At 45.7% G+C, this 13,548-nt stretch overlaps 1 protein-coding gene across 1 annotated transcript in view; it reads left to right on the top strand.

Moving 5' to 3' along the window:
- Positions 1-13,548, top strand: part of EHD4 (EH domain containing 4) — a 177,570-nt gene that overhangs the window by 77,502 nt on the left and 86,520 nt on the right. Inside the window, exon 3 of the mRNA XM_069208775.1 lies at positions 7,042-7,139. Within this exon, the coding sequence (XP_069064876.1) occupies positions 7,042-7,139 (98 nt within the window). The remainder of the gene's footprint in view (positions 1-7,041; positions 7,140-13,548) is intronic.

Raw genomic sequence — 13,548 nt, 5'->3', positions numbered from 1 at the left:
TTCAAGAATAACAATACTAAATATCAGCAAGAGAATATGCTAGATGAAAACTAAATACATATAGTCAACACGGATAAATCAACAACAATTCATTTACTTGAACCAAATTTTGAATATGACATCGTTAACTATCAGACTAATTAGAAGTGCATATTGGGGCATAAATGTAAAAAAGAAAAAGATGACAAAAATTAATATGGAAAACATCTAGCTAGGGCACTAGCAAAAAATGCAGCATAATTTCTGAAAGAGAGAAAGCATAAAATCCTGCAAAGAACAAATGCACATTTGATACCTTTCCTCATTGGTTCAGCAAGCATTGAAGTCTTCATCAATAGAGCATCTTTGGTCTTCCCTCGAACAGGACATGAACAGGGACACATTTTAGTAATTTCTGATGGATACAACTACCTGTGTATTCCTCACCTTATTAATTCTCCCAATGCGCAAGCATTCAACGGAAATTTTCTTCACGTCGACGAGGACGTCACAATTGCACAGCTCTGCACGCGACGCCGTCTGACGTCATTGTGGCAATAAGAACGTCCGTTCCCTTTTTTCCATGCCTGAGACGCTAACTGTTTTCTCCTAGCACTCGAGAAGCTACTGTTTCAAAGGGGTCTTATTGTACCTGTTACAATGTCTCCTCCTAAGAAGTCAGGGTTTAAGCCTTGTCTTGAGTGGGGGGGTCATATGTTTGTCATGGACCCTCACAATGACCGTTTGGATTGCGTGTCCTGCCAAAGGATGAATCCGAAAGCGCTGAAAGAAAGAGAAGCTAAGCTCTTTTTAGCTAAGACGAAGAAAGGACACAGAAGTCACCGAATGTCCAAGACAAGGGACTCGTCATTCCATAAGGTGCCGGCGCGACTCTCGACATCGTTCTTCTAGAGATCGGTCTCTTACCTTAGTCACCATTTAGACTGCGTCATATGGTGTGGGGGGTTAGTCCTCCTGTAACTCTCCTCAGGCTTTTCCGGCGCCATCGCTCATTGAAATGGTTGAGTGCCCGGCGAGTCCTCCTACTCACTTTTCGCCTGAGGTTCAGGAGTCAATGGCACAGGTTCCTGATCAGACACAGGTGCCGCTTGAAGATCAAAGGTTTCCTGCCTTCCCGACTGAGAGCAGATCCGGCGGCTTTTCTGTATGCCATGTTCAGTATCTTTAATAAGGCTATGGCCCCTCCTGCTGCACTGGCTGGTCCCACGGGTCCTTTGGCATTCTCCTTGGGCTCTCCGGCTCCATACAAGTCGGCCCCATTCGTGCCTTTTTATCAGGCTGAGGGTGCTGGTGCGGCACCGATGACAGCGCCTCATATGCCGATGGAGTCAACTCCGGCGCCAGATGGGTCCTGGTCTAGGATGGAGTGCATCTCCTTCTTCTCCCTTACCGCGCCCGTCTGGTTTGAAGCCGGCATCGTTGAGGTTGGCTAACTCTGTAGACGCCGAGGTTGGAGGCCAGGTTGAGGTCAAGGAGGAGAGGGTTGACTCTTGGAAGAGCAAGAGTAACATAGACAGCTATTGGAGGAAGGAGAGAGCCCTAGGGAGATTTTCGGGCCTGGACTCAGCTAGTGAGCTGGGCACCTCCCCTGAGTGGGATCTTTCACCCCCATTAAAATTTACAGAAGAGGCGGCTTCCTTTCATTCTATTATTAAGAAGGCTGCAGATTTTTTGGAGCTTCCATTGCCAGCTGCTGAAGTTAAGACAAACATTTTGACTGAAGTTTTACATCCTTCTACTTCAGCAGAGCTCTTGCTCCCTTTTAATGATGCTCTTACGGATCCTATTTTAGAGGTGTGGAGGAAGCCTGTCACATCGCCAGCTGTGTCCAGAACTGTAGCAAGGAGGTACAGGGTTGCTCCTGTGGATCCAGGACTTTTGTCACAGCATCCAACTCCTAAGAGCTTGGTGGTCCAGGCTTCTTGTTTGGCTCGTTCTGCACCAGTTTCCTTTACTGTTACTCCATCGGTGTGGGAGTCCAAGAGGATGGAGCAAGTGGCTAAGAAGACTTTTTCATCTTGCAGTATGATCCTATAATCGGTCAGTGCTACCTGTGTGTTGGGTAGATATTTGCACACCCTGATGGACATGACTAGAGCTGTAGTGCCTAACTTGCCGCACGATATGCAGGGGCAGTTTGACGAGCTTCTGTTGGACACCTAAGCTGCGGCCACACATATCATCCAGTCTGGTCTGGATACTATAAACTCATTGGCCAGAGCAACGGGTACTTTAGTCACCACCAGGAGACATGCGTGGCTAAGGTCTTCTGGGTTCTCAACAGATGTCCAGACAACTTTATTGGATCTCCCTTTTGACGGTGAAAAGTTGGTTGGGGCCAAAGCGGACTCTGCCTCAGAGCGCTTCAAAGATAGCAGGACCACGGCGAAGTCTTTGGGACTGCAAGAGCTTCCACATCTGCTTTCTTCAGATCCTTTCGGGGGTTTGGCCGTGGAGTCGCTTCTCGTGGAATACCTAAATCCACAACTCAACAGCCTGTCAACCTTCCATATAGGTCCTTTAGAAGGTGGGGCAGGGTTAGGACACAAGGAGCCACCTATCAGCTCCCTGCCTCATCCTCTTCCTCTGGGGGAGCACAACAAGGAAAGCAGCCCTAGTTTTCCATTTATTTTAAGTCATGCTTCTCCCGTAGATGGAAGGTTATTTCATTTTCTCCACGAGTGGGAGTTAATCACATCGGACTCCTGTGTACTAAATATTTTAGGGAAAAGGTATGCCCTTCCTTTTTGGGAATGCCCTTCCTTTCCGGGAGTTTCCCCACTCCCATCCCTCCCCGTCCTTCGTTTTGTTCAGAAGATCATCTCCTGGTGTTGCAGCAAGAGGTTCAAGTCCTTTTATCAAAAGGCGCAGTGGAGTTGGTTCCAGAGCAGGAAAGGAGTCAGGGTTGCTCTTTGAGATATTTCCTGATTCTGCTAGGTCTGTTCGCTTCTTGCATTCTGTTGGTCACTCATGCACGTTGGCACATGAGGACTCTTCAGTGGAGCCTCCGCAAGCAGTGGTTTCAACACAAAGGAGACCTCGAGGAGTCGATAACTATCTCCAGAGACACTGGTGGTGGACTGTAGACGACAACCTTTCTCAAGGAAGGCAGTTGTCTTTACCACCACAAGTAGCCACGGTCATTATGGATGCTTCCACTCTAAGGTGGGCTGCTCATCTGCGGGAGCTGGAGATCAAAGGTCCTTGGTCTCCAATGGAACAGATGTTTCACATCAATCTGTTAGAACTGCGGGTGATACGGCTGGCTCTCAAGGCCTTCCTTCCGTCCCTTCACAGTCCGTCAGTTCAAGTCTCGACGGACAACACTACTGCAATGTGGTACATCAACAAGGAGTAGGGTTGTACCTTCTCGGCAGAGAGGCTCTGCGGCTCTGGTCTCTGGCTCAGGACCATTGGATTTGCTTAGTAGCAAACCAACTGGCCGGGGTTCTCAACGTACATGCGGACAGTCTGTCGGGCTTTCTCGGCAGATCACGAGTGGCATCTCCATCCAGACCTGGTCCTTCATCTTCCGAATGTGGGGTTTTCCTCAGATAGACCTGTTTGCCATTCGGGAGAACGCGCACTGCCTGTTGTTCTGCAGTATCCGGTGAAAGGATCTTTGGGGGATGTGTTTCAGATGTCTTGGTGCAGCCAGTTACTATACGCGTTTCCCCCCCATAACCTTGATTCCTCTGGTTCTGAGGAAGATTTGCCAAGATCGGGCTCAAGTCATTTTAATAGACCCGGATTGGCCAAGAAGGGTGTGGTACACAGACCTTCTCCAACTCTCACTGTGCCCTACGCTTCTTCTTCCTCTCAGGGCAGACCTCCAGTCGCAGTCGCAGGGGCAGGTTCTACACCCCCACCTTCAGAGCCTGCACTTACATGCCTAGAGATTGAACGGGACAATCCGAGTTCCTTTTCTCTCCCTTCAGAAGTGGTGGATGTTATCTTATCGGCCAGGTGACACTCCACCAAGACGGTCTATGATAACAGATGGGCAAGCTTTGTTGCTTGGTGTGGAGAGACACAAATTGATCCCTTAAATGCCCGTTTGTCTGATATTATGCTTTTTGCCCTTTCCTTGGCACAGAAGGGATGTGCAGTTGCGACTGTGAAAGGTTATTTATCAGCGATGTCGGCTTTTCTGTGCCTTCCTGATCCACCTTCATTATTTAAGTCCTCTGTTGTTATTAGGTTCCAGAAAGGTTTGATTAACAAGTTTACTCCCACTCTGTTTATCATGCCTCAGCAGGATTTCAATTTGGTTATGACTTTCTTGATGGGTTCACCGTTTGAGCCTGTGCATTCTTGCCAGTTGAGGCTTTTGGTTTTAAAGACCGTTTTCTTCGTTCGGCTATCAAGTCAGCTAGGCGTGTGAGTGAGCTTCAGGCTCTTAGTGTGAAACTTCCTTTTACAACCTTTTATGCTGACAAGGTGGTGCTGAGAACCAGGACAACTTTACTTCCTAAAGAGATCACTTCCTTTCATATGGGTCAGTCTATAACACGCTCATCCTTTTACCCTCCTCCTCATCCATCAAAGGAGGAGGAAAGACTTCATTGTTTGGATCCAAAAAGGGCTCTGAGTTTCCACATTGAGAGGTCGAGACTTTCGAGTTGATGATCAACTCTTCGTTGGATATGTGGGCAAGATGAGGTGCAAGGCCGTCCACAAGAGAATTCTTTCCAGGTTGGTCATTCTTTGCATAAAGATTTGTTATTCACTGGCAAAGAAAGTTCCCCTGAAGGTATTAGGGCCCATTCCACCAGGGCTAAGTCTGCTATTTCGGCCTTGGCTAGAGGCGTCCCAGTTGCTGAAATTTGTAAGTCTGCAACTTGGTTTTCCCTCCACACTTTCGCGAATTATTATTGCTCAGACTCAGAAGTTAGGAGGGATGGCCATTTTATGTGTTCTGTTTTGCAGGATTTCTTGGTTTGACTGGTCAGGCATCTACCTCCGAATGTGGGACTGCTTTGGGATTCTATTCATAAGGTGAGGAATCCGCAGGTAGTTGTATCCATCAGAAGAACAAGTGACTTGTGTTCAGTACCACTTTTTCTGGTGGATACAGTAGCTACCTGTGGATTCCTCAATGTCCCACCCACCTCCCCGTTGCCTGTCTGGTCATACGAAGACTTCTTTTATTATAATTGTATATATGTTTTTGGTGTTTTATATAAACAAATATTGTGGTTAATATTTGTATTTGGATTGGTATATATATTGTTCTTGTGGAGTAAATATTCACCTGTTCGCCTCGAAGGCACGTACAAAATGGTGAAACTGACATCAGCACACCGGCGAGGACTTATTGCCACGATGACGTCAGACGGAGTCGCGTGCGGAGCTGTGCAATTGTGACGTCCTCGTCGACGTGAAGAGCTAAGAAGAAAATTTCCATCGAAAGCTGGTGCATTGGGAGAACTCATAAGGTGAGGAATCCGCTGATAGCTGTCGCACCCACCAGAAAAAGCGCTACCGAAGGTAAGTAACCTGTTCTTCTGGTAGTATCTCAATATTTCAACAGTTTTTAGGTTAGTTTATATTAATATAAAATGTTTAATTATGAACAAAATTGCCTTCGTACAAAGCATAGTGGCATCTGTTGCTTGATTAAGAAATGTGCTTCTGACGAAACTACGTAAAGCAGCTATCTGGTGGTCAGTACACACTTTCACTATACATTACTGTTTGGATGTTGACTCAAGAGTTGACACGGTCGTGGGTCAAGCAGGTTTAAGGAACTTGTTGTTGAGTGTTAGTTATCTACAATGAATGGTAACTTTTTGATATTCTTCAATGTATTAACGCCAGCAGACTAGGGATATGCTTGTTCTTCTGTTGTACAGTTATGGCTATCAGTGGAGGTCCTATGATGCATAAGCAAAAGTTACATACTTGTAATCCTAGTTTTTGGTAATATAAATCCTCACTGAAGTCTTAACCTACACATCTCCCCGGTTGTCAATGTCATAATAAAAGAACGCACACCATTTAGCTGTCTAAATGAACTGGGGCTGTGAGATAAATTGCCAATACAGTATTGCTGAGGCAGGGAGGATTCTGCATTCTTAAAGGAACAGTGCACTTGTCAGATGTCTTTGACTCCATGACCTGGCCTTTCCCCTTGCAGAGATGGAAAGTAAAAGGTTATTTAGGATACTCTTGTAGTGTGGTCTTGAAGCCTTTACAAAAGTAGTTATTCCCCTCTCAATAAAAATGCTGGAAAAGCTGTAGCCTTCATGTTGGACGCGGTCCCACCAGACTGTTCAACGAGGTGTCACTCTCCAACTGCAAATTGACTTTAATATATGCGAAGGAAGTAGTCCGGAGTCCCCTCGCATAGGCAGTAATATTCTACGTTTGACTTCAGTGAGGATTCCTACAATGCAGAACTAGGATTACAATTAACATTGACTTGTACCCGGTCTATAAAACTGATGGTAAGAGTCCTGGGTGCTGATTTCTGCACAACCATGCTGACTCAAATCCTGCTAAATTAATTCAGCTTTTAATCTTTTGAAAGTCAATTTTTATGAAGATCAATTAAACTATTGCATTTTACGTAGGTTACTAGTAACATCTCACTGTAACAGAGCTGTAAAACTGGAAGATTGTTGTAGTAAATATGTTATAAATACGATGCAGTGCTTTGCACTTCTGCCTGGATAGGTGAAAGCCAGTAAGGATTATGTTTGTGATTTATGTTTGTGGCTAAAACTGCATTGGGGTTACAGCAGTGAGTGCCAATTTATAATACAATTTATGATATAATTTGAGCAGTGTAATTCTTCCTGGTATGTTTTAGCCCAATGAGTTGTTCCAAAAGAACTGTTGCTTTCCTTGCAAACCACCCTCCTTTTTAACTGGAATGTCCTTTGTGCGTCTGGGAAATAAAGCAGCTATACTCATTAGTTAGTTTCCAGTAATATTCACAGTGATCTCATACCAGCATGTGTTCTGCAACCTGAACTTTCTGTGAACTTTAATGTAATTCTTAGCAAATAGTAAAGTGACATTTCACTGTTCCTGCAGATTCATGTGCTCGCAGTTACCAAATCAAGTTTTAAAAAGTATCAGCATAATCGATTCTCCTGGTATTCTCTCTGGGGAAAAACAACGTATCAGCAGAGGTGAGTTTGAAATATAGCTTTGGTTATAATACCTTAATTTGTTTTTTTATTTAAATGACTGATGATTTCTTTATCTCTACTTATGTGTACCATAACATGACTGGAGGTCTTCAGATAATTGCAGTTTAGTTACCTCTAAAGAGAAAAAAAATAGGTTTATTAGTTCTGTGGGATAATGTACATTTCAAAGTAATGGACCACAGTTAAAGTTTTAGAAGTGATTGATACTTCTGGATTCTGCGATTAGTGACAGCTCCTTTTATGCAGCATGTAATGGTTGACTACTGTGATTGCAAAAATGTATTTGAATATTGGTTCCCTATGTATGTTTTCTCCGGTGTGATTGCTCATATTTGAGAACAGAATTAATATACCAATGGACAAACACATACTATTGTAGGTCTAACATTCTTGTAGGTCTGTTAAGTAGTTAGTTTCACGCTGTATATTTTGGGGTTATTCATCAAGCGGGGGCCGAGAAAAGGAGGGGTGCACAAAAGTGAGTTTCCCATGTTAATTGCCATGGTGATTTTAGACATGACTGCAGCCCGACTCGCAGACTGAATTGCACTGAATTTGGCAGAAGCGCAGTTCTTGGTCAAGAAAGCACCCTTTTTGTTATTTGTTGTAAAGCTGTTCAGTAGTTCTTGAGATACTTCAAGAAAACCAAATTTGTATATCTGGGTGGATCCTAAGCACAGATCTCATGGTGAAATCTGATCGGCTGTCAGCACTTCAACCAGAAAACCAGCCATCTTGGGGCCAGTGTACCTGACCGCACCAATTGAAATCCATTGCAGTGAATTCCAGGTTTTGAGGGGCACAAAAAGGAGAATATATAAAGTGCTAACAGATTTTAGTTTACAATATTAATCATTTGTTGATGGTACCATACTGATTTTAGGAATTGTGGTGTGTTCTAGGATGTTTTTTTTTTTTTTTTTTTTTTTGCCCTGTGGAAAATCCTTCTGCTGGGTTTTCAATGATCATATTGAAAGAAAACTGTTTTCTCATGATTTTTCCATACAGATTATGAAAGATGCTCCAGAAGCTAAATGAGAGCATATTTTCTGTAAATTCACACTATCTTTATCAGCCATATGAGAATGAAGTCTGCCATTCTCAGTAAAAAATGTACTTCCAACAGGAGTAGCCTGTCAATAAAATTTTTTCAAGCTTACGCGTTAAGAATTTTCAATTCTATTAAGGACACGGAGGCGAGGATTATGCTTCTCTTTCTATGCTTTTATATCAACAGCAGCCAATAGGAGAAGATATTGCCAACGAAATACATATCCCATAATTCATAGTATGCACACAATAACCATAGAGAACAGAGTATAAAACCCGAAGAGGCTATGAAACTTCCTCTTTCTTTGCGAGAGTTCAGTCAGTAAGAGTCAATAATTGTAACCACATCGAATCGAACAAAACACGATCCAAACATCCAAGAAAACAGGAGCTCCGGATAAGAACAGATGCAACCATCCAGATCGATACATCCCTGGAACAAATAATTTCAACTCTGATCCACACCTGTGAAGAAAAGAAACAAAACTAATAATAGTATATGCCATAGAACTATCGTCCATAAATTAAAAGCACTAATAACATCACAGGGTGGGCAAACAATGAGACATCAACTGAAAAGAGAATACTTAACTTGTAAGCAGAGGTCTTCTTGTCCACTCGGGAGGGATAATCCTCGCCTCCGTGTCCTTAATAGAATTGAAAATTCTTAACGCGTAAGCTTGAAAATGCTTTATTCTATGTAAGGACCGGAGGCTCAGATTATGCTAGTTCAAAGCTGATCCACCATGATCGATGCAATGTCCACAATGGGCTTATGATAGAAGGTCTTAAAAGTAGATTCCGACGACCAGTCTGCCGCCTTCATAATATCCTCCAACCTCATGCCTAAACTAAAGGACTTTGAAGCCATAGCTCCACGGACTGAATGAGCTCCAAACATGGAGACATTAATCCCTGCTTCAGAAAGAAGCCACCTGATCCATCTGGCTAGAGTAGCTGACGATACTGGCTTAAAAGGTTTCTGTAGTGCAATCAACAATTGACTTCTAGGGTCTGTACGGAATTCTTCTGTAGCCGCTTCATAGGCCTTCAAACATTGAACCACGCATAATTTGGGGTTATGAGGGATAGCAGGGTACGACACTGAGTTGGTACCTGTTTTAGTACGTTTGGAAATCGAGAAAGAGACTCCCGAAGGGGAAAAAATCCTGCCCTGCAGATCAAGGGAGCGCACATCCGATACTCTCTTGCATGAAATGAGACATAGCAATAAAGTCAATTTGGCAGAGAGTTGCTTACGAGAAAGGTATCTGTTATCTGGCCAGGACGAAATGAACGTAAGCACTACGTTGACGTCCCACAGGGAGGAATACTTGGGACGCGGGGGATTCGACAGACGAATACCCCTCATTAATTTGCAGACAATATTGTGTTCTCCCATGGGTTTGCCTAGAACTGGTGAGTGACCTGCGGAAATGGCAGATCTATAATTATTGACGATCGGAAAGCCAGACCTGAAGCATCCAGTGAAGCCCGAAAATTGACCACTAAACTGACATCATCGTTAAAGGGATCTGCACCCCGTTCCTTACACCAATGACTCCATCGCTTCCAAGCAGAGGCATACCGCTTGAGAGTATTGGGGGACCAGGCCTGGAGGATGAATTTAGAAGCTTGTTCTGAAATGCCTGGCAGGAACCAATGACGCCTGAGATTCTCCAGGCTACCAGGCGAAGCTTGCACTGAACTATCAAGGGGTGCGAGGACCCCAGAGGGTCCCGGAGAAGGTTGTGAAGAGGAGGGATTAGAAGAGGGAAATCGCACAGAAGGTCTAGTGCTAAGGAAAACCAGGCTTGAGCCCTCCAAAGAGGGGTTATCAACACAATCTCCGTCCTCAGACGTCGGACTTGGGCAATGACCCGAGGAATCATGCTGAACGGAGGAAAGGCATAAGCTCGATGGGGAGACCAGTCTTGGAGAAAGGCATTGGTGGCTACCGCCTCCGGGGCTGGTCTCCAGCTGAAGAATAGGGGCAGCTGTCGATTCAATCTCTAGGCAAAGAGATCTATCGAGAATGGGCCCCATTTGTGGTTGAGAGAGGCAAACACCTTGGGAAGTAGCATCCAGTCGCTGGAATCCCGGAGGAATCTGGAATTCCAATCGGCCACTGTGTTGCAAGTCCCCGGGAGGTACTCCGCAATCACTGAGATGCGATGTTGGAGGCAATATTGCCAAAAATCCTTGGCAATGCGAGCTAAGATCGGAGATCTCGTGCCTCCCAGCTTGTTCACATATCTGACCGTGGAGATGTTGTCCATCCTCAAGAGAATGCAACAATCTGCCTTCAGAGGAGAGACACTCCGGATTGCAAAGGATCCGGCTAAAAGCTCCAGGCAGTTGATGTGGACGTGGAGTTCCTCCTCCGACCAACAGCCCCCAGTGGTCACATCCCCGCACCGGGCTCCCCAGCCCCATCTGCTGGCATCCGATTCCAGGATGACGTCCGGGGCAGTGCTGAAAATCGCTCGCCCATTCCAGGCCTCCATGTGCTTTAACCACCAGGTTATCTCCGAGCGGGCCTCTGGATTCAGAGGAACTAAGTCCGTATAAGACAAGCCCTTCTGTAGGTGAGAAATCTTGAGCCGTTGGCGGGCTCTGTAATGTAGGGGACCCGGGAAAATAGCCTGGATCGAGGAGGATAAAAGGCCCACCATCCTGGCTAAGTTCCTCAATGACACCTTCTGTCTGGATAGAAGTAGGCGCAACTCCTTCTTGATATTGCGCACCTTCAGAGGAGGGAGGATCAACTGAGCTGTCACCGAGTCTATCCTGAAGCCCAGAAACTCTATCTGTTGGGACGGATGGAGACAAGACTTGGGCTGGTTGATTATGAAACCCAGATCCTGGAGAAGCTGGATCGTCCAAGAAAAGTGGACCGCAGGATAAGGGGGTCCTGAGCCATAATGATCAGATCGTCGAGGTAGACTATCAGACGCACACCTCTTGCCCGAAGGGATTCCACCACAGGCCTCATTACCTTGGTGAAGCACCAAGGAGCGGTGGAAAGCCCAAAGGGCAGTACCTGAAACTCGAAGCACTGGTCTTGCCAAAGAAACTGTAGGAAACGCCGATGAGGTGGAAAAATAAAGGATGCTTATCTAAGTATTCCTAAGTCTAGACGCACCAACCAATCCGCTTCCTGCAGTACATCCCTGAGAAGATGGATTCCTTCCATCTTGAAATGTCTGTGCGCCGAACTTTAGTCCCTGGGCCACCGGGCCTGCTTCTGAGGTGGCGAGCTCAGTAAGCTGAGGATCGATTCGCATCAGGATGGAGCGTCTCCTCTCTGTTGATAAAGCCACATTGGCATTGCCCAAGTGGCAAATAGCACGTTGGGCCCACCCTACCAAGATGTCCGGATCGATAGGGGACTGAGACTCTTTGGCCACGTAAGCCATCTCCAAGATCTTGGCTAGAGGACCAGAGAGGTCAAGTAGCTTGTCTTGGCAAGAGCGCCAAGCTCGGTCGAGGCCCTTTTTGGGGTCTTTCGCCCACTTCTTTAAAAAGGTAACCATAGTTGGGTCCACATCAGGTGTATCTGTAACCTTACCCTCCAACTACGGGCGAGGACACTCCGCACGAAGCCGGGCCCTCACGTCCTTATCAAAACCAGCTCTGATATGACTTTGGAGGTATTCTGCCACCTCGGGTAGAGGAACCCAGCTAGAAGAGCGGGGTGGACAATCTCCTCCGGGCTGAACGTCAGTACCTTAGGGGCTTTGGTAGGAGGGGCTTTGGTAGACTCTGACTTTTTGCGCTTGCTCGTGCCTGGCTTGGTACCGAGATCCTCCTCAGAATCAGACCTGGAAGATGACTTGGAGGATGACTTGGAGGATGACTTGGAGGATGAGTGGTCCGAATCCGAACCATAAGCGTCTTGAGCTTGGGAGGAGCTATAACTGTGCTCCTTTTGAATGGAAGAGGCCAATTTTCTGAAAATGTCGGAGTGGGCCCAATATTTGGTCTTAGCCTTACCCTTGGAGGTAGAGGACTGGTCTGAAAACGCTTCATCTGAAGACACAATGGGGGGCAACCAACCTTTTTGGCGCGCAAAACTCTCGAAATGAAGGGTGAGGGGTCCCAGAGCCTTCTCCAGTGCCTTATTTATAGAGAGCTGCACAGTATTGTCCAGCGCACCCGCCAGAGTCTCATCAAAAAAGGGGGGCTCATCCCCAAAGTATTCTTCATCCTCATAAGAATAGGAGTGGGCCATTTTATTTTAATCACGTGAAAAACGTGAATTCTGTGAATTTCTGGCACGTATAAAACGTGGGTTCTGGGTAGTACAAGACTACAGTCAGGGGGAGTGCACACCCCGGCAGGCTGAAAGCAGTAGAAAAAACGCCAATACTGCTGAAATGAATTGGAGTGTGGAGGGAGCCAGCCTGCAGCACTCTAGGCAGCGCCTAATCCAATTGTACAACCCTGGTCACCACGTGAACCTAGGGCGTCAGGGAGTATGAATGAGGCGGTCCGGCACACCGAGGAAACTGATCTTGATCTTGTCAAATTGCCTCCAAAAAACGTGAAGGAGCGAAACCAGACGAGATCCGGCGCTCGCGCCTTTCCGTTCTCCGACAGCGCGTCTAAGCGAGACGGTTGTCAGGGCAACGAGAAAGCGCGGGCTTGTGAGAAACAGACGCGCCACGACGCGGGGTGCGCGCGAAATTAAAATAATGCCGATCCGCCTCAAACTGAAATCTTCAAGTCGGAAGAACCGACCCACTCCCGCTCCACAAAAAACAATTAGCGGCGCGCGCTCGCAGCACAATTAATCACCCAGAGCAAAGAATAAAGGAATGTACTTAGCTGGCTGCGGAAGCAGCAAAGAAAGAGGAAGTTTCATAGCCTCTTCGGGTTTTATACTCTGTTCTCTATGGTTATTGTGTGCATACTATGAATGATGGGATATGTATTTCGTTGGCAATATCTTCTCCTATTGGCTGCTGTTGAAATAAAAGCATAGAAAGAGAAGCATAATCTGAGCCTCCGGTCCTGACATAGAATTGATTCCTTTGTGTTCTACCACAGCCTCCCAGTGTTTTAAAGCATAACTAGAGCGCTAACAGTCTTACGAAAGCCAAAAGCGTGGCACACCTGAAGCAATCTTGATTGAATCAAACTGGTAACCATAAAACAATAAATTTAGAAAGGAACAAAAAGAGTTGTTTGGTTTTGTCATAGAAAGTATGGTTAGTGCTGTAGAAAGGAAAATTAGGAGACGTTTTATGTGAGTTCCCAAATATCTTCCTCTTCTATTTCATTAAAACATTCTGACATGTAGAATGAAACATGTACTTTCAACACCAGAAGCAGA

This window comes from Pleurodeles waltl, chromosome 9 (assembly GCF_031143425.1).
Source record: "Pleurodeles waltl isolate 20211129_DDA chromosome 9, aPleWal1.hap1.20221129, whole genome shotgun sequence".
In the NCBI taxonomy this organism is placed as follows: domain Eukaryota; kingdom Metazoa; phylum Chordata; class Amphibia; order Caudata; family Salamandridae; genus Pleurodeles; species Pleurodeles waltl.
The sequence above is the reverse complement of the archived record's forward strand: the minus strand, read 5'-3'. Positions and strand labels throughout refer to the sequence as shown.